The sequence below is a fragment of the Aquarana catesbeiana genome, linkage group LG10 (genome assembly GCF_042186555.1).
Source record: "Aquarana catesbeiana isolate 2022-GZ linkage group LG10, ASM4218655v1, whole genome shotgun sequence".
Lineage (NCBI taxonomy): Eukaryota > Metazoa > Chordata > Amphibia > Anura > Ranidae > Aquarana > Aquarana catesbeiana.
Window position 1 is genome coordinate 73468973 of NC_133333.1, and position 27911 is coordinate 73496883.

General features: G+C 44.2%; 1 protein-coding gene across 1 annotated transcript in view; it reads left to right on the top strand.

The window, feature by feature from the left end:
- Window positions 1-27129, top strand: part of TMC4 (transmembrane channel like 4) — a 1453434-nt gene extending 1426305 nt beyond the window's left edge. Inside the window, exon 16 of the mRNA XM_073602282.1 lies at window positions 16890-27129. Within this exon, the coding sequence (XP_073458383.1) occupies window positions 16890-16931 (42 nt within the window). The 3' untranslated portion in view covers window positions 16932-27129. The remainder of the gene's footprint in view (window positions 1-16889) is intronic.
- The last annotated feature ends 782 nt before the right edge of the window (window positions 27130-27911 follow it).

The window sequence follows — 27911 nt, forward strand, 5'->3', positions numbered from 1 at the left end:
CACCTCAAGAGAATGACAGAGCAGGCCTGCTTGCACTCCGACTCGGAGCCCCTCTCTTCCCCAAGCTAAACTTCCTTTGCTGACGGACCCTGGTCCCTTTGGTGCGACCAATGTTGAGATCTACATAATTGCACAATTTGGGCCTTGAGACATAGACTTTCTCTCAGTCCCCCAAACGGGTATAATGGTCCTCGGACCTGAATACACCAGTTGCACTTTGACTGTTTCTCCCCTTCTCCCCTTTTTTTTTTTTTTTCTATTTTGTTTAATTTTTTCTATTTGATGCCGCAACCCATGGCCTCCTATACAGATACATAACCCCCCTCTCCCTCTCCTGTAGCACATGGTTAGACGCGGTGGGCGGAGACAAACGCCCCTCACCTTCCCTCCCGTGTTGGCACACATTCCCCATGTAGGCCACCTTTTACTGGGTACTTTTCCTTTTTGGGACCCAAGGTCGAGGCTCCAGGCTTCCTCCCCTAGGGGACGGGGCCTAGAGCAGGACCCATAGTTGTTTGAAATGTCACGATGGCCACGGCCATCTTTGTCTGTTCTGTTTTTGATGTCCAATTTAAATGTTTGTTCTTTTTGCTCCCCTCTTTTTTCTCTTCTCCCTCTCCACTTTCTCCTCTCCCTCTCCCAGGAGCGATCTACTGCACTTCCGCCCACACCGAGCACATCGGCATCCTTGGCACCTGTACTACTCCCCTGACCTTCCATGGCTGCTTTGAAGGTAAGCTCATATAATGTCCTTAAAGGCCTTTGCTCCCCAAATAAGCGGAGCAAGTTATGGTGGGAATTAAATAGACTAGGTGCACAGGTGATTTTCCTTCAAGAGACCCACTTCGCCCCCCAGTCAACACCCAAGCTGCCCACTTATTCTTTAATCAGTGGTTTCTTAGCACCTCCTCGATACCTAAATCTAGAGGGACAGCTATCGCAATCCACAAATCTTGCCCTCTTCAAACTACGGAGAACAAAATAGACCCCCTAGGTAGATATGTCTTCCTGAAAGGAAGCATTGTTGTTTGGATGTATACGTTTGCCATGGTTTATGCTCCTAACACTAACCAACTCACCTTCATTGACGCTGTCCTTGAGCAATTGGCCAATTTTAAGGAAGGCTCCCTGATTCTTGGAGTTACATAGTTACATAGTTAGTAAGGTTGAATAAAGACACTAGTCCATCCAGTTCAACCCGAGTGAGCACCCCATCCCTGCACATTGCATTACATCAAGATGCCCATCCACTATATTATTATTATTATTTTTTATATATATATATATATATATTTAAGGTATGCTTGTAGTACCATTAATCTACACAGCACTCTGCACACACCCACACCGGTCCCCACCCCCAAGGGGTCTGCAATCCAAGGTCCCCAACTCACACCCATACACCAGGGCCAATTTTTTTTTTTGGACAGAAGCCAATAAACCTACCAGCATGTCTTTGGAGTGTGGGAGGAAACCGGAGTACCCGGAGGAAACCCACGTAGGCACAGGGAGAACATGCAAACTCCAGGCAGGTAGTGTCGTGGTTGGGATTTGAACCAGCGACCCTATTGCTGTGAGGCGAGAGTGTTAACCACTACACCACTGTGCTGCCCTTCAATATCAGCCCAGACCCCATGCTCGATACATCACACACCAGGCCCTCACATTCATACGCGTTTCTCAAACACTTTCCCAAGACACTCCAATCCCATCTTTTCATGGACAGCTGGAGGGTACTACACCCCTCAGACCAGGACTATAGCTACTACTCCAAGGTACATGATGTCTACACCTGCATTGACCACATATATGTGGACCTCCTTACCCTTGAGCTTCTGCAGTCCACGTCCATTGGCAATATTACAATCTCCGACCACGCTCCAATCACAACTACCCTCACCCTGCCAACAGGTACCCATAGGGTCTGGACATGGCGACTAAACGAAAACTTATTAGATGACACTGCCGTAGTGACTGAGATTACTGACAGTTTGACCCACTATTTCCGGGAAAATACCACAGATGACCTCAGGGAGGGCATCGTGTGCGAATCCCACAAGGCTGTGGCCAGGGGGGCGCTGATCTCTATAGGATCCAGACTTATAAAGACACGCCAAGCAGATTTCCAGAGGGTACTCTCAGCCCTCCAACAGGCAGAACTTCAGCACAAAGTTACTGGGAACCCTGAGGCACTACAGAAACTAACTGAACTAAGGGAGTTGTTCCTATGCTTGCTAGACTGTCAAACTCGTAAACAGTTTAGATACCTGTCTCATAAATTTTATGAGCAGGGAAACAAATGCGGTCATATGCTCGCAAGGGCACTCCGAAAGAAGCATGCCCAGGCATATTTACAAAAACTCTGCTCCCCCTCTGGGGAGAGACCCTTGCAATGATCTAAAATCGCCTCAGGGTTCCGAGATTACTACGCCAAACTATATAATTTAGACTCTGGGCTACCCCCAGACGTGCAAGAGACTAGACAGCAGGCAGTCCATGACTACATGGCCTCGGCCGGCAAACCCTCCCTAACTGAAGACCAGTGCTCTGCTTTAGAGCTACCGATCACACTTACTGAGTTTGGTGGAACAGTGGAGTCCTTGTCCAACTGGAAAAGTCCTGGCCCAGATGGGTTTACCAAGGCTTGTTATAAGACCTTCTTACCCCTCCTAGCCAATAGGCTTAAACATCTTATGCCAGGAATCATTCACCCAAACCAGACAGGCTTCATCACAGGTAGGGAAGCCAGGGATGACTCCCTTAGGGCAATCTAACTCATCCATTGGGCTCGTACCTGACAAGATCCCAGACCATACATAATACTATCCACGGATGCGGAAAAAGCTTTCAACCGTGTCCACTGGTCCTACTTGAAAGAATCCCTGGGAATAGGACCACGAATGCTGACATCAATCATGGCCCTTTACTCGACGCCTTGCGCACAGGTTAAAAAAAATAGGACCTTCTCACAAAGTTTCCAGTTTAAAAACGGCACAAGACAGGTGTGCCCCCTATCACCCCTCTTGTTTGCCCTAGTGCTGGAACCACTGCTTTGCAAGGTAAGGGCTAACAGGGACATAAAGTGACTACAGGTTGGCCCCACGGAACATAAGTGTTTGGCCTACGCCTATATCTTTTTTTCACCTCTCGGACCCCCTGATATCTTTGTCCACCTTAATGAAGAAACTCAAAGATTTTGGTACCCTTTCCAATTTTAAGATAAATTATATAAAATCAGAAATCCTACCCATCTAACTGACCTCCCCCCTTAGCAAACAGCCTCCAGACTACCTTCCCTTTTACATAGGATACTTAGGCATATAACTAACGGACCGCTTCGATACCTTATACACTGCCAACTATCCCCAGCTGCTTACTGCAGTTAAAAGAGACCTTATGCAATGGACGTGGCCTGCTTTCACGTGGCTGGGACAGGTAAACATCATAAAAATGAATATCCTGCCACGTATACTCTTTTTTTCCTCCAAATGATACCGATACCCTTACCTAGACTCTTTTTTGATCGCCTATCCAGCATCCTGTCTGAATTTGTTTGGTATGCACGAAAACCTAGAATAGCCCTAAGAGTGTTGAAACGCCTGAAGTACGAGGGGGGCTTAGGTATCCCAGACATATGACACTACTACCGAGCCATGATCCTCCAGAGGATACTCAACTGGCGCTTTCACACCCACTCCAAATTTTGGGTCTCATTAGAAAAGAGCTTTGCGGGCAGAAATCTAAGCTACGCTCCATGGTTAACTCGGGAACACAGAGGGCTATCTGATACCACCTCCCCACTGACTATGCATGTGCTCTCACATGCAAGATCAGCCCACTTCTAAAAAATAGCCCCCCGTGTCCCCACTGGCCCTGTTGGGTGGGTTTCTATGGTTTCCCCCGGCAAACAAATGGCCTTTTTTGGGCCATGGGTGGATGACGGCCATGCCAGTTGTGGTAAACTCATGAAAGATGGTAAGCTTTTAAGTTTTGACACCCTCCAAGCCAGACACTAGGGCTCCCGTATGAACTTCTGGTGGTATAGACAATTACACCATTTCTTTGAGACACACGGCCACTCCATTAGAGACCCTTCCTCCATCACCTCGCTTGAACAACTCTTTTTAGACGACAAACCAATACCCCATATGGTGTCAGAACTATACCGGCTGCTAGGCTCTGCCATACGTAAACCTAAACATGCATACATCCGGAGATGGGAAAAAGACTTGGGACATGAACTCACGGAAACACAACTAACTCACCTATATCAGCTGATTCACTCATCCTTTATTGATTCTAAAACTCAGAAATCAAACTACAAGATACTGTCCCATTGGTACCAGGTACCAGAAGATTTGGTACGTATCTACCCCTCTGGGTCTGAGCTTTGCTGGAGAGGCTGTGGACACAGAGGCACGCTTATACACGCTTATTCCCACGCTTATATGGTGGGATTGCCCCATTGTTAAGTCCTTTTGGAAGGACATTAAGGACCAAATAAAAGTGATACTGGAGCTAGACATTCCTCTGTCTCCAACACACTTCATTTTACATGTTCCCCCGATCCCAGTTAGCCAATATGAGAAAAGCACACTGCCCCATTTACTAAATGTGGCGAGACGCCTGCTTCCAATTTACTGGAAGCAACCCAGAATCCCTACTCGGGAAGAATGGGTTAGTAAAGTGAACGATATTCGCGAGGCAGAGGAATGGACAGCGACCTGCCGGGGCATCAGAGACCGTTTTACTGGTGTCTGGGCACCCTGGTTCGAATATGTTTCAGACACAAACCATATGCCCTCCAGCTTGGACATGGCTTTTTAAGAACTGGCAGACCCATCCCTTAAGACCCGTAGACCTAAAATCCTAGAGAATAGGGAGACAATTTTTTTCTCTGTGCCATACAGCAGTTGTCGGCCTCCAGACAGACCGTCTGTCTTGACCGGGTGCGGTGTGCTCGGTGTGGATGAGACCACAGTTCCTTATGAGGCTCCAGGTATGATCTGTTCTCTCCTCTTTCCCCCCCCCTTCCCCCTTTTTATTTTTTCTCTTTTCCATTCTCCTTTTCCAATCTCCCCCTTTCTTCTCTCCTGTTCTCTCTCCTAAACCCCTAAGGAATGACATATATTCTCTGTTGCTTGGACGTTGGTCCAAGACTTACTCACCATGATTTATAGACGAAATGCCTGATGCCTCTAAGCTGGCGGGGAAGGCCCCCCTTTTTCTTGGGGGGGCGCTGTATATCCCCGCGGAGTGTTCAATATACTCCTTCTGGGACCCTGGGCGCGAGCGTGGGCGGAGAAAGGTTAGTAGGAGGCTTAATTGGCCCCCCTTCCCCACTACGGCTGCAAGCCTGTGGCCCATACTCTCATTGAAGAATAAATGATAGCCCCCGTTGGCATCTTACCCACGGTGTGGCTACCAAACCGAGGCATACACGCATGAGTTGTCTTGCACACTTATCTCAGATACACACGGGGACTCTCCCCACGGTGAACACCCAGCACCTTCTCAGAGGATAGCCTTTGGCTACCTTGCAAGACATTCCCAGGGTACCTCTTTCTTATACTATGTATTTACCTTTATGTTCAATTTGTTGGTATACAAGGTTAATGCACAACGAGTCCACATGGGCCTAAGTTTTTTTTATTTTACAAATGTTGAACATGACCTGTTATATGTCTTTGCAAAAATGAAGATTATACAAAAAAAGAAAGCACGAAAAAAGTGACTCATTTTAAATTTGCATAAGCAATGGTATTGTTTGTCCTTTGTAAAGACACCTGTGTCAGTTTGGGTAAAGATTGTTGTGAGATGGAGAGTAACAAGTGAAAGTGACAGAGAAAAATATACTTTATCAAAACATTCCACATTCTAGCATTATTAAAAACAAAATATTTGAAGTAGAAGCAACAATGTTGCAAAGGAAAATTTATTTCAGAGAAAGATACATCTCATCTCAACATTAAAAGGATTTATTTGGGGGAGTTAGAATTGTACCGTTAGAATCAATGGCTAAAACGTGCATTGGACTATAATAGCGCCCTGTAAAAAAGACACTGGAGCTAAAATGAGAGCTATTGCAGGTCTGAGCATGCTCAGTTGTGTTGGCACCTAGTTGTACAAAAACAGGGAATTTATCTCTTTTTATCTCTAAATCGCTTTTTTACACAGTTTAAAAGCAGATTATATTTAACTAATATACCTCATATTTCAGTACCATTTAGGTAATTATATCATGCTCTAAACATTATTTCCATGTGCAATTCTTCAGGTTTTAGCAGAGTAATGCCCCGTACACACGGTCGGACATTGATCGGACATTCCGACAACAAAATCCTAGGATTTTTTCTGACGGATGTTGGCTCAAACTTGTTTTGCATACACACGGTTGCACAAAGTTGTCGGAATTTCCAATCGCCAAGAACGCGGTGACGTCAACCACGTACGAAGAGACTAGAAAAGGGCAGTTCAGAACCAAGCGCGGCACCCTTTGGGCTCCTTTTGCTAATCTCGTGTTAGTAAAAGTTTGGTGAGAGATGATTCGCGCTTTTTCAGACTCGTGGTTTTCAGATCGTTTTCTGCTGTTCAGTTTGTGCTTGTGGGTTTGTATCTGCTCTTCAGTGCGTGCAGCAAGCTATGCGTGACTTTGATTAGTCATTGTGTTCTTGTTCGTTCGTTACTGTTTTTCAGGTCACTTTTCACAGGCCTTGCTGTTCTTCAGTGCGTTCTGTTACTTCGTTCTGAGCAGCCGACCGTTTTCTAGCCATGTTGCGTATACGTACTCCTCGTAGAGTTCGTGTTGTGTGGGGGCTTGGTGTTGGGGTCCTGACCTTGACACAAGTCCAGTCCATGAACAGGGTGGGGAGGAGTTCATGGACCAAGAATTGGTTGCTCCAGCATGACCAGTTCTGTCATATGCCTTTGCTCCGTGAGATCCGTGAGAATAATCCTGATGATTTCAGGAACTTTCTCAGGATGACGGACCCCGTTTTTCACCATTTGTTGGCTTCGCTGACCCCCTATATCAGCAGGCAGGATACCTGCATGAGGCAAGCCATCACTCCAGAGCAGAGGCTCGTCGCCACCCTGCAGTACTTGGCGATGGGGAGAAGCCTGCAGGACTTAAAGTTCTCGACAGGCATCTCCCCTCAGGCTCTGGGGATCATTATCCCAGAGACCTGTTCTGCCATCATTCAGGTCCTGCAGAAGGAGTATATTAAGGCAAGATTTTTATCCCTTAATTTCACATTTTATAGTATTTAATGTTTGATAATATGTTGTATTTATTTCCTCATTCCCTAATTACCATGATTGTAATATGTTGTGAATGTCCCCTTTGTCCTCATGCATGCTGGATTTTTATGTACTTATTTTTTTTGTCCTTCATACATATTTGCCTTCACTTACCTCCCCAGCATGGTCTCCTGCCCCTATATTCACCTCATGTAGTCACTTAATAATTTATTTTATCAGCTCCATAGTAGTGCTTAACCCTAAATACCACCCAAAAATATTTTTAAATGTGATTTGTGCTTTAAATTCTGGCAAAGTGCCAGAGGCTTTATTTGGGGGGTCCCCAAATCATTTGGAACCCTCCCTCCCCCCAACTGCTAAGTCAGCTAATAACAATTCTTTATCTATCCTCAATCATCTATCTGCTGACTTTGCCAAACCCATACACACTATACCCATCTCTTTTGTGGTCAGATTTATGGATGAATTCCCCAAAGCATGTAGTGCAAGGGCCTGCCTGAATACTTTCAAATGGTACTGTTTAAAGTTTTTGTATCCTATTATTATCTTGCTAAGTAATAGCAGAATGTTAAAATGTGTACAGTGTGTATTTATATCTTTGTATTATGACACTTCTTACCTGTCCAGTGGGCTGCCAATAGTGTAACTAAGGAGGGGCTGTTCCAAGTAATACCCATTATTTAGGCATTCATCTCTCAATGAAGTGGAGAGGGTTACCTGGCCAAGAGCTCCCCCCTATAATGTTAGAAATGGCCCATGAGAGGGGGGAGGGGGAATCTGAAAAATTTCCATTAATAAATGTTATCTTGATGTTGGCCAAGAAGTTTTGTGTCTAATCTGCTTTCCATGTTTATGTGCAAAAAGACTAATTTTTTTTGTTTTCCTCAACAGTTTCCTTCCATGCCACAGGAATGGCAGACTGTGGCCTCCCACTTTGCCCAGCGGTGGGACTTTCCTAACTGCAGAGGGGCAATTGATGGGAAACATGTCCACATCGTCCCTTCACCCAACTCGTGGTCGTACTATTATAATTATAAGGGGTTCAATAGTATTGTGATGTTGGCGGTGGTGTCAGCTAATTACGAGTTCCTGTATGTGGACGTGGGGAAGAATGGCCGGATGTCTGATGGTGGAGTCATCGCCCAGACGGAGTTTTACAGGCGTCTCCAGAATAGCAGCTTGGACTTGCCACCTCCAGAAGACAATGTGGAAGGACTCCCATTTGTCTTCGTTGCGGATGAAGCATTTGCGCTGGGGGACCATCTTATGTGGCCATTCCCGATGTGGACCCTCACCCCGGACCAGAGGGTTTTTAATTATCGGCTGGCCAGAGCCAGAAGAGTGGTGGAGAACACATTTGGAATCATGGCCAGCCGGTTCCGCCTATTTCTTACACCCATACATATGGCGGAGTATAAACTGAATCATATTATCCTGGTGTGCTGTGTTCTACATAACTTTTTACGTCAACATTCTGCCAACTATGCTGGCTCAGTTGGGCCTGAGGCCGGAATTATAAATGAAACAACACTGACGGCGCTTGAAAGTGGCCGTCCTGGCTTGCCCTCCCTCAGTGCCCGTGATGTACGGCTAAGATACCTTGAGTTCTTTGCGGGTAGGGGGGCCATCAATATGCCAGACACTGTGTGAAACCTTTATCAAATAAAAAAAAATTAAGCAAATCTTTGTTGACATTTACTGCTTGTGTTTGTTTGAGCTGACCCTGACAGAAATGTGGTGAGTCCTGAAAATGGCGTGATTGTGTAACCTTACAAAGCACTGTTTGGTGTTATTTACTAAAGGCAAAGACACTTTGCACTACAAGTGCACTTGAAACTGCACTGAAACTGCACTTGTAGTGCAAAGTGGATTGGCCCTTATTAAATAACCCCCATTGTCACATAAAGCAGCAATTGTAGCACCACAAAAGTGTTGTAGCGTTGAGACAATTATCCACACATTCTTGATTAACAATCTTTTTAATACCAGCACAATCACATGTGCATTTAGAAAAGGTTTTTTGAAACAAAAAGTACAAATGTCCATTTAAGATAAAACAGGCATGTTTCAAACCAACAAGAAAGACACAAATCTTGAACTTACAAAGTTCACATTTGGTAGAACTTGAAGGCAATATCAGACATGAGAATTTAGGAACTGTGTTTGATATTGCGTTCAGATGGGGTGAAGTCCCCCAGGAAAAGCCAAATTTTGAAGATGCACACCAATTTACGAATGTCAACATGTGCTAGCTGCCATCACGGGGGATCAAGGGACGTGTTTTGGGGGTGCAACCCCTTCCTCACAGCTACTTTATTATTGAGGAAGGGGTTGCACCCCCAAAACGCGTCCAATGATCTCCCGTGATGGCAGATAGCACATGTTGGCACACTGTGTGCATTCTCAAAATTTGGCTTTTCTTCAATTCGCAAAAAAAATTTAAAATTGTAGCACACCATAAAAGAAAGGGCTTTGGAGGGGTTTTAAACTCTCCCCAAAACATCAATGATGTTCTTATTTTTTTTAATAACATCATTGATGTTTTTCGTGATGTTTTCCAAGGCAACATTACACCCCATGATCTCCCCAATCAGGATCTGGGCACTTTCCGAGGTGAAAGGATCTGGAACCACAACATCACGATCACCTAAAAAGAGAGAAACCACAAAAAACCATGTATTATAAATATGCCGGCATCCATCTCTTACCTGAGCCTGTGGTCGCAGACACTCACCTGTTGTGGTGACTAGTTCCACCACGTCTTCTTCCTCCTGCACTTCTTGTGTTGGGGGTATTTCCCCTTCTTCCAGAGGTGGGGGGTCTCTGGTCTCCTCGGATGAGGGGTGTCCTCCGATTCTTTTCTCCCCCATGTGAAACAAAAAAGGTATATTTAGCACACAGATAATTGATGGCAGAACTATAAATATGAAACATTGTTTGGAAGTGGGGTACAATTCTCTATTTTGGCAGAGTTCCAAGATGTAGAATTTTTATTGTCCTTTGTCAAGCTTCAATACTTTACCTGTCTTGTACAAGCTTCACAGCTGGAGAACCCCCTATAGTATGCACTGGAGCACCTGTGTGGGCCCCCTAATAAAAAGGGTGTTCTTGTGTCCCACACTAGTGCTCCAGTGTCCAGATGTGAAAACTGCTGCTGAGTGTCCTCTCCTTACACAGAATCTAGTTTGCATTTCATTCTAGTAACAAACACATCTACACAACCAAATTAGTTTCATACAAGTAGCCCCTTAAAAATGTGGTCAAATGCATATGGCAAAAACAATGGTGTTTTATAGTCCGAAAGAAAAATGTTTGATACGAACGAATAATGTGCCAATGAACATGAAAGTTGCCATTTTAAACTGTACAACAGTTCCTAAAAGCACATGGAGCAGCACAAACGTAATAAACACAAAAAGAATAGGAACACTGGACAACTACTTACTTTTTTGCAGCACTCTCCGGATCTTTCTGTACTGCTCGTGTTCTCTTAATTTCAGGTCCAACCACCGCTTCCTGAGCTGATCTTTCGATCGTCGTACCCCGAAGTTAAGGTGCAGACTCCTGACCACTTTCGCCATTATCTTGGCCTTTTGGACATTGGGGTTGGGGTAAGGTCCATACTTCCCATCATAGTCGGCCTTCTTCAGGATGTCGACCATCTCCAACATCTCCCCAAAGGACATATTTGAGGCCTTAAATCTTCTCCTTCTTGATCCAGACGTTTCCGGTTCGGGCTTTCCTCCCCCTCCTCCTCGTTGCTCTAATTAGTATGCACCTGCTGTGTCTCCACCATGTGCTCTTCCCCACTGCGACGAACGAAAAGGGGCGGGGAATAGACTAGAAAGAACGTCAGGGGCGGGCGGAGTTACACACATGCGCAGTGTCTATAAAGGGTAACACGCGTGCGTAGTACGTACGATCTGTGAGAGGAGGATGGAGTATCGGAGGCGCCGATCATGAAAACTAAGATAAGATCTAAATTGTAACAAGATTAGGAGAGTTTTGCCTGACATTAGGGTTTGTCTTGTGTTGTGCCTTGCAGAGAAAATGGATGGCTTCAATGACCACAATTTCCTCCCCCTGTTCATAGACAAATACAGGGAGCTGCCCTGTCTGTGGCAGGTGAGACATCCTCATTATAATAATAAACAAAAGAGGCAGGCAGCGCTGGAGAAGCTGCTGGAGTTGGTGACGCCGGTGGTCCCCACAGCAACCATCCCCTATTTAAAAAACAAAATTGGTGGCCTGAGGAGCACTTATCTTAGGGAGCGCAAGAAGGTCACGGATTCCCAGAGGTCCGGAGCTGGAGCAGATGACATTTATGTCCCCAGGCTGTGGTACTATGAGAGACTGCAATTTCTGTCAGACCACACTGAAGTCAGGGAATCCCTCTCTACCCTTCCTTCTACTCTTCCTTCCACCCCAGCTTGAGTCAGGTATAGCATTCTTCTACAGATTTCTGGTCAATAAATAAATGATGTTTACTAGATGTCATTATTGATCACTAATTGCTGATTGAAAAAAGTGTTTTACATATCAATAGACAGTAGTGGGCACAAAAAATTGGGACAAGAATGAAAAATGCTGGGCTCAGAAGGATAGTCTGTTATATTTGTTAACCTTCAATTTGCAACAGTCAGGAGGTGAAAACTGTGTGTGATTGATGAATCAAAAACTAAAACTATGTCCCTTTTTCATACACAGGAAGACCTCAGCCAGGAGGAGGCTGTGGAATGTGGCCGCCAAGAGGAGGCGGGGGTTAGTGGCAGCCAGGAGGAGGCGGGGCTAAGTGTCAGCCAGGAGAAGCCTGGGACCAGTCGCAGCCTGACAGAATTGCAGGTTCCTCCCCTCCGCCTTCCATACAAAAGAGCAAGGAAGGTGACTCACATGCAGGATTCAGCACTCAGGCTCATTCAGGAGGCTTCTGCGTCACTCAGAGCTTTACCCACTCCTGAAGAGGCCTTTGCCTGCATGGCTGCCACCAAACTGAAGTGCATGCAGGAGGGTCAACGCTTCATGTTTGAGCAACTTATTTATAAAGTCCTAACTAAGGGGGTGAGTGGCGAAATCACACCCAAGACCGACGTGATTGAGTTGGACCATCCTCCTCCTCCTCCTCCTGCTGCCACAACTCCACCACCAGAGCCACAGCGTGGAAGGAAGCGTGGAAGGAAGACCAGAGAGTGATGGCCCTGGGTTCAGTCTGGTCTGGCCAAAGATGCAGTCTCTTGTATGACACAGCCTGGGGACACAGATGTCATCTGCTGCTTTCCGGATCTCTGGGACTTCTGGACCAGACTGCACTCCCTTATATATGGACTCCTCCGGCCACCAATTTTGCTTGAAAATAGTTGATGTGTGCCCTGGGGGCCAAAGGCTTCACCCATTTCAGCTGTTTCTCCAGTGTTGCCTCCCTCTTTGTTTAGTTGTGAGCCCTTAATAAAGGAAATTTTTGTTCAATTATACTCGCCTATGTGTGTTTTCCTTCAAAAAGGACAGTTTGTTTGTGAGGATTCAGGTACATTTCAAAATACAATGTGAAATTAACAAGGGACACCAACACCAAACAATCTCCTACAGATTAAATAATATAAGATATCAATGGCGTTGTGGTAACTTGACACACAAAACACACACAAAAATATTATAGAGTAAAACACAACAAAAACAACAATAAAAACACAGCCTTGAAAAAAAAACTACCCCCCCAAAAAATACAAAACCAGCCTGGAAGAAAACCAAAAAAATTAAAAAACAAACCAAAACAAATTTGGTCAGATGTGACAAATCTAAATATATTGAGGGAATCCCGATAAATAATAAAGAAAGACGTTTGTGAGAAGTCTGTGTGAATATGAGCAGCAAAACTACTTCATTCTTCTTACATTATAAAGAAGAAGAGAGTGCGCTGTATTAAACTATTTTTGACATTGCAGCGTGACGAAAGTGCTGTATCCATTCTGAACGCTAATTTTACCTGACCGAGCTGTTCCGTCTCGGAATTTCTTCTGAGCATGCGTGGCACTTTGTGCGTTGGAATAGGCCACACACGGTCTGAATTGACGCGATCTGATTTTGCTGTCGGAAAATTTTATAGCCTGCTCTCAAACTTTGTGTGTCGGAAAATCCGATGGAAAATGTCCAATGGAGCCCACACACGGTCGGAATGTCCGACAACACGCTCCGATCGGACATTTTCCATCGGAAAATCTGACCGTGTGTACGGGGCTTTAGGGTTTGGGCACTATTTGGTTTCAGGGAACTATAGTAAATTCGATTTTGGGAGTATCTTTTTCTTACCAGCGCTATAGTGAATACCGTTTTAGCGCTGGTGGTAATTAGTGGTAATTAGTGGTAATTAGCGCTAATTAGCACTGCGGAGCTATGTAAATGACCCCAACAGTCTTGTTTGCACCAGCATCCATTCTATTGTGGGTGCCATTATATAACCCATGGTCAATTTACTGTTCCTATGTCTCGTAACAGAATCTGAGAAAGTCCAGTCCAAGAATTGTGTTATTTCACTGCTATTAAAGTCTATAGCTACTATAATAAAAGAGGTATTGTACTGAGAGAATATGGAGGCTGCCCTTGCTGAAAATTCTAGGCCTGGTTGTCACTCTGATTAGGTAGATTCAAAATTTTCAATCAGTGACCTTGAAGAAGACTTTGCAGATAAGGCATTTTGCCTTTCTTGATTTGCATACAGTATATGAAAAGCTAGTTATTTTTATAAAGAGAATTGGCAGTCCCCATGTTTCTATCAGCACAGGTTTCTTTTAAAGCGAATTGCTGGGAAACCTATAATTCCTGTTTGGAAACTCTGTTTCCACAAAGGCGCACAAAGGGGTCCCATCCAAATGTGGTGTTTGAGCCCCACCCAACTCTGCCTATCGTAACACCTGTGGTTCTCTGTGAGAGTTCTTGAGATTGCAGTCTAGGGAATAATGTAAGCAGCTTGGGTCCTGTTGCTGTGTACTAATGCACCGCGAGTGTGGATCCCTACATGTTATTACAGAGGTGCACTAATCAAACAGTGGATTTCTGTTTTTCTTGGAGATCTCCTTTAAACATCACTTTTACAAAGCACAAAAAGATTTATTGTACAACCAAGAGACATATACATTTCATTTATACATGCATTATCCTATATTCTATGTTATATGATAAATAATAACTACTGATTGACAGTGTTAAGTGGCTTTGGTTTAGTATAAAAGAGAAAGGTAAAATCCTTTGCATGACTAGTGGTGTGTATATTGTAATGTATAATAAAGGTTTATACTGTATACAGTATGTACAGATTACTTATGCCAGTGAATTATATTAAACTTGATTATGCTAGTGAGTAGAATTTGAAAAGGCAGGAGGGAATAATAGGAGACACCAAAACAAAAAACATCCTGAAACTATATCGAAGCATTTTAAAAATCAAAATTATGTGGCGCTAATCTAAGTATACTAATTGATGAGAAAAATAGATGCTTCTTTACTGCTCAATAACCAAAAACTCTCAATAGACAATAATCACTTCACCCATTAGGGGGCAGTAAAATCAACAAGCTATAGGATACTGTTGAATAAAACAAAATTAACTATGTATCATCCAATAAATCAAGTATTCTTCAAATCAGACTAAGTGAAACTGTGACTAAGTGCTACTAAAAACCAGTCAAACAATGAAAAAATGTTAAATAATTCCTCAAAATGTGTCAACCATAGTGTAAAGTATTCTTCAACTCTATATATAATGCAAACTGTATTACAATATAAAATGCAACTCAATATCACATAATAAATACAAATTGATCAAGTGCAAAAAAAATGTGACATGAATGCACCGACGTGCATATTGATCCAATTCGGAAATAGGCTCCCAGAGTCCAACACCTCCCCCAAAACAACAAAAAACTAAATTAAAGATATAAAAATAAAAAATGTTAAAAAATTCATAGTGTCCATATATATGGTTGATATCAGCATGCCAGTAGCGTGACTTTGTGCTGGATTCATATACTTGGAAAACTGGTGCAGCACACAGGTGTTTCCCCCAGCCTCTCACCTCTATCAGCGGCCCCCAATGGGCCAAGTCAGGCCAGTGGTTAGTAATCCCTGTGTGCTGCACCAGTTTTCCAAGTATATGAATCCAGCACAAAGTCACGCTACTGGCATGCTGATATCAACCATATATATGGACACTATGAATCACATTGCATGAAGCATCATTATTTTGGACTTGATCACAATTTATTGTCACCATTTTTTTAACATTTTTTATTTTTATATCTTTATTTTAGTTTTTTGTTGTTTTGGGGGAGGTGTTGGACTCTGGGAGCCTATTTCCGAATTGGATCAATATGCACGTCGGTGCATTCATGTCACATTTTTTTTGCACTTGATCACTTTGTATTTATTATGTGATATTGAGTTGCATTTTATATTGTAATACAGTTTCCATTATATATAGAGTTGAAGAATACTTTACACTAAATACTTTACACTATGGTTGACACATTTTGAGGAATTATTTAACATTTTTTCATTGTTTGACTGGTTTTTAGTAGCACTTAGTCACAGTTTCACTTAGTCTGATTTGAAGAATACTTGATTTATTGGATGATACATAGTTAATTTTGTTTTATTCAACAGTATCCTATAGCTTGTTGATTTTACTGCCCCCTAATGGGTGAAGTGATTATTGTCTATTGAGAGTTTTTGGTTATTGAGCAGTAAGGAAGCATCTATTTTTCTCATCAATTAGTATACTTAGATTAGCGCCACATAATTTTGATTTTTAATACGCTACTTATTTAGGGTGGGTGAGGCCACCTCATATGTAGGCAGCTTCTCTAATCTCTGTTTTAGTGCCCTTGATCCTCTGAGAATTTGGTTGTGCGCATTAGTCTTTTATCACTTTTATATGGAAGCATTGGTAGTTACTGTATATTTAAAAAATACTTTATAAATTAGGAATACAAAGCAAATATGTTGGAGAAGAAAATGTGAAAAATATTAACTTGGCATTTGATGTTTTGGTTTGGTTTGGTTTGAGCACACACATGCTTGCATGAGTTGTACAGTTGAGCATGAAACATGCTAGATGTTTCAAATCTCCATCGCAAGAAGCAGTATTAGTTCCGAGTATTGCCATTGAGAGGAATAGGTAATAGTCAATGCAGTGTCAAAGCTTGCATGAAAAAACAGGAGCAACGCTTAAGGGCCCATAGCAAAGTTAGAGCTTTAAACTGGGCATACAATAGTAGACTTTCAAATGAACAAAAATTCTATGACTTGATGAATGTTGTTTGAAAGTTCTTCAAAATTTAGTTTGCTTTTAACATTCCATCCTACTCCTTTAAATGTTTTATGTCACTAATTTCAAAAGGAAATGTTGATTCAACCCCACTAACGGTTAGAAAATCAAACGAACATTCCTAAGGGTGAAAAAAAATAATACCACAACTGCTGCTTTACCAACTGGCAGCTGTACTGAGCTACTCAATTGGCATTTGAAAAATGAATTGGGTGTCCTCTTATGACAAATGTGCAGAATTGCTAATCTATATCTGTTAGTTTTTACTGGATTATTGTGAAATTATTAATACTATGTCTTTCACTTTTCATAGGAAAGAAACAGGAATGCATTTTCAAATCAAGCACATCAGTGAATGTAATGTTTTTCTAATACATCATACAATAAGCAAATTATCTAACCATAGTTATTTGAGTGTATTGTGGACTTTAATTAGCATGCATCAAATTATTATTATTTTGATTATAACTGCTGCACTGATATTGTATGGTATAGTATGGCTAAAACTTTTTTTTTACACGTTTTATACACTACTGTATAGAAGTGATGAGGTTTGGGTTAGGTTCATCAAATAGGTGGGCAAAATGGCCTGATTTGGTTGGTTTGCATGCCAAACATCTGACTGCTGCTGCCAGCTGGAAGTGATTAATTTAGCATTGGTATCCCTACCCCACTAAATTAATTACTTTCTGACCTTTTTTTTATGTGAAACAAGCCAATGAACAGAAGTCAGGGCTTTACCCTGGGTGATGCCTTTGAGCAAATATGGTCATGACCATATTTGATCAAAGATGTCCGCAAGCATCATCAACTCATTAGCTGGCAATATTGCAGAGACCATTTTTTTTTTTTTACAAAGGACCTTGTCAGTGTCTTTATTTACTTTTTAATTTTTTTGAGAATGAGTAACAAGGTGTACTAATCAACTCTTGGGGAGGGGAGGCCCAATATCTAGAACTTTCTTTTTCCAAAGGGTGTTTCCAGATTCCACTGGGCTAGGGATGTGGGCATTAAGCCCTTGTCTCCATAGACATGGACATGGGGGGGAGGGGCTCCCAGAGAATGTACTTCCCCCATGTGGAGGGCACACAGCCTGGTGTAGAACAAGGGGAAGGGGGTGCACACTTCCCTGATTGGATGATCAGGCTGCATGCATGGATAAGAGTCTGGTGTGGATTTTTGGGGAGGCCTCCACGTTATTTATTTTCATTTTTTCCAGGGGTCCCCCTCCAAATCCATATCAAATCCCTCCAATATCTTTATCAAGGCATAATTTATTTCTATTTTCCGTTTGTCAGGCCTAGGCCCTGCAGTGTAAGAAAAACAAACAAAATAGCGGTGTGGTATGGATTTATGGGGGATCCCCCAAAATTCACACAATACTTTTATCCTAAACAAGGGTCTGCCATGAATATAGAGGCTAATTCCATTCATTCTAAAAAAATACATAAGGTCCCCCCAAAAAACCTACAGCATACAGCCTATGTGCCCAAAAAGGGGAGGGACAGTGAGCATGCCCAACCCCCCCCCCCATCATAACCCAAAATGGGGAGGGTTCCTTGCTGTAGGGACAAATACCTCATTCACACATGCCTGGCTAGGTGGATGAGGTGGTTTGTGAAATTGAGGATTTATTGGAATCTAAAAGCCTTTTAAAATATCCTATCTGTCCTCCCCCCATGCAAATGAGTAAGGGGTACATAGCACCCCTTCTTAACTTTTTCACAAAAGAAAGGAATATGCAACTCACAGCATTACTTACAGACATACAGGCACTCAAACTACGCCATAAGCAGGCCCCTGAAGCCTCTTTAGAGCACGACCTCACACACTTGCATTGTCAAGTGTCAGAATTATTACGATATTGCGCTAAGGCAGCGATACAGGCCTGTAGGAGACTTCACTATGAGTCCAGCGACAAATGTGGCAAACAACTTGCAAGGGCTCTGCAGGATCAAAGGGTAGCGTTCTATATACTCTAAGTGGTGGGCCTGACAGGACAGAAGGTTTCACTCCACAAAAATATAGCCCAGTCCTTTGGGGAATACTACTTCTACTTATATAATCTCCCAGATAATCCCCCATCACAGACACAACTGAACAATTATCTTTCCTCAGCCCACCTCCCTAGATTATCATCCCTGCAGTGGGGTGACTTAGAAGTCCCTATAACCTTGGAGGAGTTACAGTCAGCGGTGGGCTCAGCCAAACCAGGCAAAGCAGCCAGTCCAGACAGCTACACCATCCTATATTATAAGACCCTGTTACCTCTCCTAGGCCCTCACATGGTCAAGACATTTAATGCATTGGGACAATCTTCCTCTTTCCCATCGGTGACCTTGTTGGCCCACATCTAAGTTATACACAAGAAGGGTAAGGATCCTTCCTTTTGCAGTAGCTATAGACCAATTTCACTACTTAATGTAGACCTGAAACTCTTCACTAAAGTACTAGCCACACGCCTTCAACTATATCTTCCCCAGCTGGTCCATTTAGACCAAGTGGGCTTCTTCCCCACTCGCGGGGCGCATGACAACACCATGAAAGTTTTTTAATTCGATACATTTAGCCAACCATACCGAAGTCCCCTGTGTCTTGCGGAGCACTGATGCCGAGGAGGCGTTGATTCAGTGGATTACCGGGGCATATACTATTCCAATGGCCCCAGTCAAAGTTAATGTGTGTTCTCAGATCCGATCACAATAGCGAATGGAACCCGGCAGGGCTGCCCTCTATCACCGTTACTATTCGCACTTACCCTGGAACGGTTCCTGAGCAGGGTCAGATTGAACTACAGTATGACATCAAAGGCTTGCAAATGGACAACTCCCATTATAAAGTCTCTGCATACGCGGAAGACCTACTTTTTACTAAATACATATGGGGTAATAAGAGACCCAGGATACAAGGATGTCTTTTGACTCTCCCCAAAATGTTTGGGGGAATTCCGGATATCCAGAAATACCACCAAGCCACTCACCTCACATGGGTGATTGACTGGTGCAGACATGGCGACCAAAAACTATGGACCCAACTAGAACAATTCAGCACCATCCCACTTCATAGGGCTCCCTGGTGCTTTCAGGCCTTGCCCCCGGTACTTAAAGTACACCCTGCCATCAGCCCCACCCTCAGGGTCTGTAACCTTTTGTTCAAAAACCTGGCTATTACTACCACTTAGTCCCCATTTATACCAGAGTCTCCCCGTAGACCTGAGGGAAAGTTGGGGTTACCCAATAAAGGTATTGAGTAACCCCAACTTTCCCTCAGGTCTACGGGGAGGCCCATACCAGAACCTGCTGGAAACAGGCTGCTTCCAAGTATCACATTTTTTTTTTTTCAACAAAACAAAGGTGCTTTATTGTTGTCAAAACGAATAAGACAGAGCATACAGATTAGCTTGAAACAAAACCTTACAAAATGCTTGGATACCATACAGAAGGTAAGGACAGACACAACCGTAATTAGCAGAGTAATTGATTAAGTACACATTTGCAATCAGAGATAAACAGCTACAGGATTGTACAGGAGAAGAGATTTGTAGCTAGTAAACATATACATACCCATACCCCCACCCTTCTAGTCTCTACGTGCTCGCCCATGGGGCCCACACCTTGTCATATTTCCATTGGCATCCTCTATTAATGTAGGTTAATCTATACATGGGTAGGGCTGCATCTATCAAAGCTTCCCAGGAGGAGAGGGGGGGGGGGGGCAACGGATATCCACTTCAGGAGAATCTCCTTCTTTGCATAAAACAGGAGGTAGGATATAAGCAGTTTCAAGTGGTGGGAACAGTGCGCATCATCATGGACCCCCAGCAGTGCCAACTCAGGTGTAACTGAAAGGGACAACTGTAGCCTAAGATTAATTTCGCTAAAGACCTCTGACCAAAATGATGTTATAATTGAGCATTCCCAGAACATATGCAGGAAAGACCCCACTTGTGTCCTGCATTTGGGGCATATCGAGTCTCGGTCCGGGAAAATACAATGTCATTTCTGAGGAGTGTAGTATACCCTGTGTAGGAACTTAACCTGAATAAGTTTGTCCCTAGAGGAGATTACCAGTCTGGGTCCCTGTTCGAGGCAGTCACCCTAGTCCTCCCTGTCCAGTGACGGTAGATCACTCTGCCACACCTTCCACAACCCCTCCATCTTAGGGGAGTCAGTGCCCAAAAGCGCAATATACAAGGTCCATAGGGTATTATCTAAGTCACCGGGGGAGACTAAGTCTTCAATAGGGTCAGCCTGGAGGAGCGGCAGCTGGGGAAACTGTGCTCTAGCGACATGTCGCAGTTGAAGATATCTAAACCGCATCCACTGGGGCAGTTGAAATTTGTGAATTAAGTCATCCATGGGGCGTAAAACTCCTTGATGCATGACATCTCCCAGGGTTACAACACCTCGCCTGGCCCAAGCCTGGGGATCAGGCAGGGTACGGAACTGTTGCAAGCTGGGATTACACCAAAGTGGTTGGGTCGGCGACAGCTGATTGCGTTCTATCATTCTATTCTATTGGGGTCTACGTCTAGCAGCCACCCACACTCTCTATGTGGCTCTCATTGGTCCTGTAACCTGCGTGTACGCCTTGGGGCCTCTATATGCAAAATTGCATAAATCAACTAGGGAAGCCAGACTAACCACAGGTGACCGCGTTCGATCTCGAGCCCATGAACCACCACTGGACTGTTACCAGCATTGCAGCCCAATAGTAGACCTTAAAGTTGGGCAAGGCCAGGTCCCCCAGGTGAGCCGGAAGCCACAGGGTAGAGCGTGCCAGTCTCAGGACGCCTCCACACCAGAGAAGGAATCCCACACATTGTTCAATTTCTCTAAAAAAGGAAACTGGGACCCATATTGGACAGTTCCTTAAAAAAAAAGTTGAATTTGGGCAGGAAGATCATTTTAAGGAGATTTTTCCGTCCCAGTAAATTGAGTGGCAGGTGGGCCCAGGAGTTACATTTAGCTTTCAGAGATGTCAACAGGGGGAGAAGGTTCTTATCCATGTAGTCACTGAGGCGTTGTGTCACTATTACCCCCAAATAACGGAATTTCTCTATCCACCGCAAGGGGGAGGAGGCAGCAGTCTTTACCGCATCTGCATCTATGGGGAATAGGACTGACTTGGACCAATATATCCTAATACCTGAGAAGGCACCAAATTTGTCAAAAATAAGAAGAGTGGCTAATAATGAGGGACCAGCGTCATTAAGATACAGCAATGCGTCGTTCGCATACAAGGACAACCGCTCTTCCAACTTTCCCAGCCGAAGGCCCATAACGTCCGGAGTAGACCTGATCAAAATGGCCAGGGGCTCCAGTGCCAGGGCAAATAGACTGGGGGAGAGCGGGCATCCCTGCTGCGTACCGCAAAATAGGTTAAAAGGGGTAGAAAGCCAGTTGTTAGTACAGACCCTCGTTCTAGGGGCATTGTACAGTAGTTTTATTCCGTGGATAAATTTGGGGCCGAACCCGAATCGACTTACCAAAGGTACACCCACTCTATGGAGTCGAATGCCTTTTCGGCATCTAGTGAGGCGATAACTCTAGAGCCCCAATTGTCATGGGGAACAGTCAGGTTTGGATAAAGTCGCCTGATGTTTATGTCAGTTCCCTTCCCCGGCATAAAGCCAGTCTGGTCAACATCAACCAGGTCCTTAATGGCTTGGGGTAACCGACTAGCTAGGACTTTCACAAAGATTTTAGCATCCACATTTAGTAAGGATATTGGTTTATATACCGCACAGTCCTGCGGGTCCTTGCCAGGTTTGGGAACCAAAACAATCACAGCTTCATTCATAGTGTCAGGCAACTCCTCCAGGGAACCATAGACTGAGATAAGGGCAGTCAATTTAGGTGCAAGAATTTCCATGAAATTGCTATAAAATTTAGACGGCAAGCCATCCGTTCTTGGATGCCTTACCATTCTTCAACTGTCCCATGGCCAATTGTACCTCCTCCAGGGTGATATCAGCGTCCAATCTCTCGCTATCCTCCGCCGCCAACGTTGGAAAGGAAATAGGATCAAGGAAAGCGTTAAGATTGGAGGGTGAGAAATCAGCTCGGGAGGAGTATAGGTCCTGGAAGAATTGTAGAAAACAAGCATTAATTTGGTCAGACGCTGTCAGTATGTGATCGTCCTTGTCCCTTACACAGCCAATAGGGGTGGCCGGAATGTCCCCTTTCGCCAACCAGGCCAGCAGTTTCCCATTCTTCCCCCTGAATTCAAACACCTTTTGGGCCGAGTGTAGGAGGGCCTTATCAGTCTGGGCCACTCTGAGAGTGGACAATTCCTGAAGAGCCCGCTGCCACGTCTGGGGCCTGTACATAGGCTGCCTCTAACCTAGTCACCCTCCCCTCCATCTCCTCCAGGGACAGGGAAGCCTACCTCTGGAGCCATGTAATGCTAGAGAAGTAGTCCCCCTCGCCCATGATTTAAATGAATCCCACAGCACAGGTGGAGAGGTAGTATCTTCGGTTGTCTGTCTAGTAGTTACAAATAGAGGCCGTCTTTCATTGTTTACCCAAAATCTGGACAGTCTCCACAAACTAGACTCGGGGGGAACAGTCAGAGCAAGGGAGAGACATATCGGGGCATGATCCGAGGTGCCCCTGGGAAGCATAGATAGGTTCTCGACATACCTTAAAGCAGTTCTGGATGCAAAGACTAGGTCTACCCTAGATAGGGTCTTATGAGTAGCCGAATGACAGGGGAACTCTCTCGTGCTCGGGTGCATATGCCTCCAGACATTCGTAAGGGCATAAGTATCCGCCCACAGTTGGAGGTTAGTAGGGTCACGGGCCGAGGAGTGCAACCTATCAAGGGCCGCACATGGGACCATATTGAAATCCCCCATAAAATAAATCAGGTCACTATCTAATTGAACCACTAGTTGCATAATATGGTGTAAAACCTGGACAGAGGGGGGAGTAGGAATATATACCCCCACCAATACCACTGTTTTGTCATAGATATGAGTGTGAATGACCACATATCTACCATCTGGATCTGTTTTCACCTCAATGAGTCGAAACGGCAAGGTTTCTTCTCACTAGGATGCTGACCCCACGCGCATATGTGGAGAATGTAGTGTGGTAGTGGAGGCCCACCCACGCTTTTTTTAGGCAGATAGTTTTAGGGGTTTGTAGATGCGCCTCCTGTAAAATGCAGATATGTGGATTGTGTTTTTGAAGGAAGCGGAACACCAGGGATCGCTTAACAGCTGAGTTCAGGCCCCTGACGTTCCAGGAGATCACCCTAAACTGAGACATTTGAAAAATAAGGCGGCATCATAGGATGAGAGACCCACCCGCAGGGGAAGCAACCCATCCCTCAAGGAGGTGAAATCAGGTATATACTACTCAAGCACACTGCAGATCAACACATTAGTATAACATTTAACCAATCCAATGTCTGAGGACAGAGCATAAAAACAGAACAAAGCACATTAAAAACTTATGTACATAAACTTACCCGTAACCACAGCCCTTACCCCTACCCACCCCCTCCCTGCATCCCCCACCCCAACCAAGGAATTCTTATACCCACAACCATAGAACACCCAATGATGAGAGGCATGGACCAGTGGGTGCAGTTTGTAGTGGATTAGTCCGCCAGCTGAAAACAAAGGGGAGAGCGGAGTCTACTTGTATCAGGATTGTGAGAAAAAAGTATAATTCAGGCTGTCCGTGCAGTAAGAAAAATAGACAGCTTTGCAGGACAGAAGACACATTAAGTGCAATAGACCCGTGCTGGATGAGAGGCCAGTTCCCCCTAACACAGGAAACATTTCTGAGCAACCCCAATAATTGTCCCCAACACAACCTGTAGTGGAGAGAAAAATTAAGTATTCATTGTCCCTGGGGATTGATAACATCAGCAGTTACTCATGTGACCACTAGAATCCGCCAGTGGCCAAAGTATTGTGAGGACAGGGAATGGCAATCTGCAAAATGCAGGAGAAAACCCCCATCCCTCCCCCTCCTTCCCTCAGAGCACAGGTCCTGCAATAATGCCCACCAGGTGTATGATGTGAATTTGCTCAGAAGCAGAGCACTGAGGTCTGCAGTACTGTAGCAAATAAGGCAGAGAAGGTGTCAAATAAAATGAAGAAAAAAGTTTAACGTCTATAACACACCTGGGCTAGCCAGGGGCACATATCTTCGGTATGTTACTGAACATAAAAACAGGGCACGCACAACAAGTGCATAGTTACAAATTGCTGAAACTCCAATGCAAATAGAGCAACAACTAACATGCTGTAAGTAGCAGCAACCAGTGAAGAATAAAGCAATGAGGAATCTTATCTCTTAGCGATGTGAAGGCAGCGAATCCAACCAGGTAGATGCATCTCTAGGTGAGGTGAAAAATATGGTGGTCTCCCCATCTTGGACCCTTAGCCTGGCTGGAAACAGGACACTGTACCGGATTCCACGTGTACGCATAGCCAGCTTGACATGATCAAACGATCGCCTTAGCCTTTGGGTCTCCACCGAATAATCAGGAAACATTAGAAGCTTGGTTTTTTGGTAGTTAATGTCTTTCTGCAGCTGAGCAGCACGGAGCACCTTGTCCCTGTCCCTGAAATTAAGGAATTTGAGGATGAAAGTGCAGGGCGGCGTTCCTATGGGCCAAGGTTTGGGAGGGATGCAATGCGTCCTTTCCACAGCATAGAAGGGGGAAATTGGGCTCTGGTCAAAAGAGTACTCAGCAACTGTTCCACAAATTCAGTGGGGTGGGGACCCTCCACTCCTTCTGCAAGGCCCACAATACGGAGATTGTTTTTCCTGTTGCGATTTTCAACATCCTCATTCCTGTATTCCAGGGCTCGTATTTTTGTTTGCAGGGACCGGAGACTGCTGGTATGCTCAGCCACTGTGTCCTCCGTCTGGCTAAGGTGCTGTTCTGCTGAGGACAGCCGGGTCCTCATCTTGTCCATGTCCTGTCTGAACAGCCCCATATCTAGTTGTACGGCATCAACCTTTGAAGTCAGGGTGGTTATAAAGGTCTGGCAGTTGGCAATTGCGGCCAGGACCTCAGCTAGTCCTAGCTGGGGTGAGGAAGGTTGATCTCTGCTCTGTCTGGGATGCCATATTGGCTGTGGAGCATGTTCGTGTGTCCACGCGGCAGGCAGAGGCTGGAGTAGTTTCCTCCGGTATAGGGGGGAAATAAATCTTCCTACCCCGTCCTTTTGCCACCCCTAATGATCTGCGGCGCATGGAGGTGTCAGTTGTGGTGGGATGGGCGGGATATCGAGCGGATTGCAGGGATTCAGCCTGATACAGCAATGGGCTCCAGCTCAGACATCCACTCAGGTCTCCGTCTTGGCCACTCCCCCAAGTGTTACATTTACTCAACTCGGATAGGTGGCCGTCAGTCTCGAAACTGAAGCAACTTGTTGGCCAATTTGCCTTAGATTTTTGGAGGGCACTCCAACTTCATCACTTTCTCCAAACACTAGGCTCCCCAGCAGGATGCAGAAAGTCACCAACCCCATTTGAATCCCATTACATGGAGGAAGGCACACTACCCTGCACCTTCTCCACAATGTACTCTATACTGATCTCTCCGCCTGAAGAATTCCGGCATCCAGGTCTCATTAAATGGGAAACAGATCTGGGGCGGTCTTTTTTATGCCTAATCAAGGTAGACAAATCATTTGGTTTGCCCTTAAATTATCCGTATGTACACGCATTCAAGAGTTCAACTATAAAGGTACTTACCAGGTGGTACTATACTCCATAAGTCTTAAGCCGCTTCTTCCCAAAAGCTTCAGATCACTGCTGGAGATGCTGGAGGGAGAGGGGGACGCTCTTACATGTATTTTGGGCTTGCCCAGGTCTGGAGACATTCTGGAAGGAAGTGCGTAGACTCACGCAACACTTCAGACTATCTGGTTCCAGAGGATCCAGCCTTCTTTCTACTGCATTGCTCTGACATTCCTACTACAATGTGTAAAAAATCAGTGCTATGTCATTTACTTGACACTGCCAAACATTGCATCACTTTGCGATGGTAGGAACCTGACCCTCTGACTATCCAATGTGGCTTAGAAAGGTTGAGGAAATCAACAAAATGGAGGACTTGGTGCTAACTGCACAAAACACACATGATCGTTATGAGAAAATGTGGCTCCCCTGGAATATGTTTATATATTCAGATGAAGGCAGGTCTCTCTTAGATGACCTAACACAACTGCCTTAAAAATCCCACTCTGGCTAGTTTGCTCCTTTACTTTTTTTTCCCCCTGTCTATCTGTATTCTTTCTCCCCCTTTGCTTTCTTCTTCCTTCTATCTGTTATATTAAACAAAAAACCTGGGTACCCAACCTCGTGTTAATTTTTGTAGTCTTACTCTGGCTACAATGGTAGTGCTACTATTACCTGTACATTCTGCGATTTGATATTGTATAATTGATGCACTTATTTTACTTGACTACATTTTCACTGTTCAGATTTGATTCAATGTATTGGTTACCTTTTGTATTTTAAATAAAGAATTTGAAAAAAAGAAAGGAATATGCTAATAAATGCACCTTTTATAAAATAAAAGTCCCATGGCGTAAATCTATAGTTAAATGGTGATATAGTACTGACTGATGTGTGTTTATAAACTATGATATTGCCATCACTATGTGTTACAGATGGGATAATGTTCTTATGCTGGAATGCAGTGTTTGTACTTTGCTAAATACAGGGATTCTAGCCTAATCAGCCTATTTTGGTCTCATATGTCCACAGAACATTCTTTCAAAAGCATTCTGACTTATTCAAATGGTGTTCAACAAATTGTAACATGGATAGCAATGTTGTTTTTCTTCTCCTTGAATCCATGTCATATCACTGTTGTGTACTCCTGATGGGTTCATGAACACTGACATTATTATTCCGTGTACACACGATCTGGATTTTGGTTGGAAAAAGATATGATGACTTTTCCGACAGGATTCCGCTCAAGCTTGTCTTGCATACACACGGTCACACAAGTTCTCTGAACTTTCAACCCTCAAGAACGCGGTGACGTACAACACTATGACGAGCCAAGAAAATGAAGTTCAATGCTTCCGAGCATGCGTCAAATTGTTTCTGAGCATGCATGATTTTTTGCGCATACAGACGATCGCTTTTTCGGATAGGAACTTTTTCCGACCGAAAAATAGAGAACCTGCTCTCAATCTTTTGCTGGCTGGAATTCTGCCAGCAAAAGTCCGATGAAGCATACACACAGTCGCATTTTCCGACCAAAAGCTCACATCGGTATTTTACTGGCGACATTTCCGATTGTGTGTACGGGGCATTAATTGATGCAAAAGTGACCTTTAGCTTGTTAATTA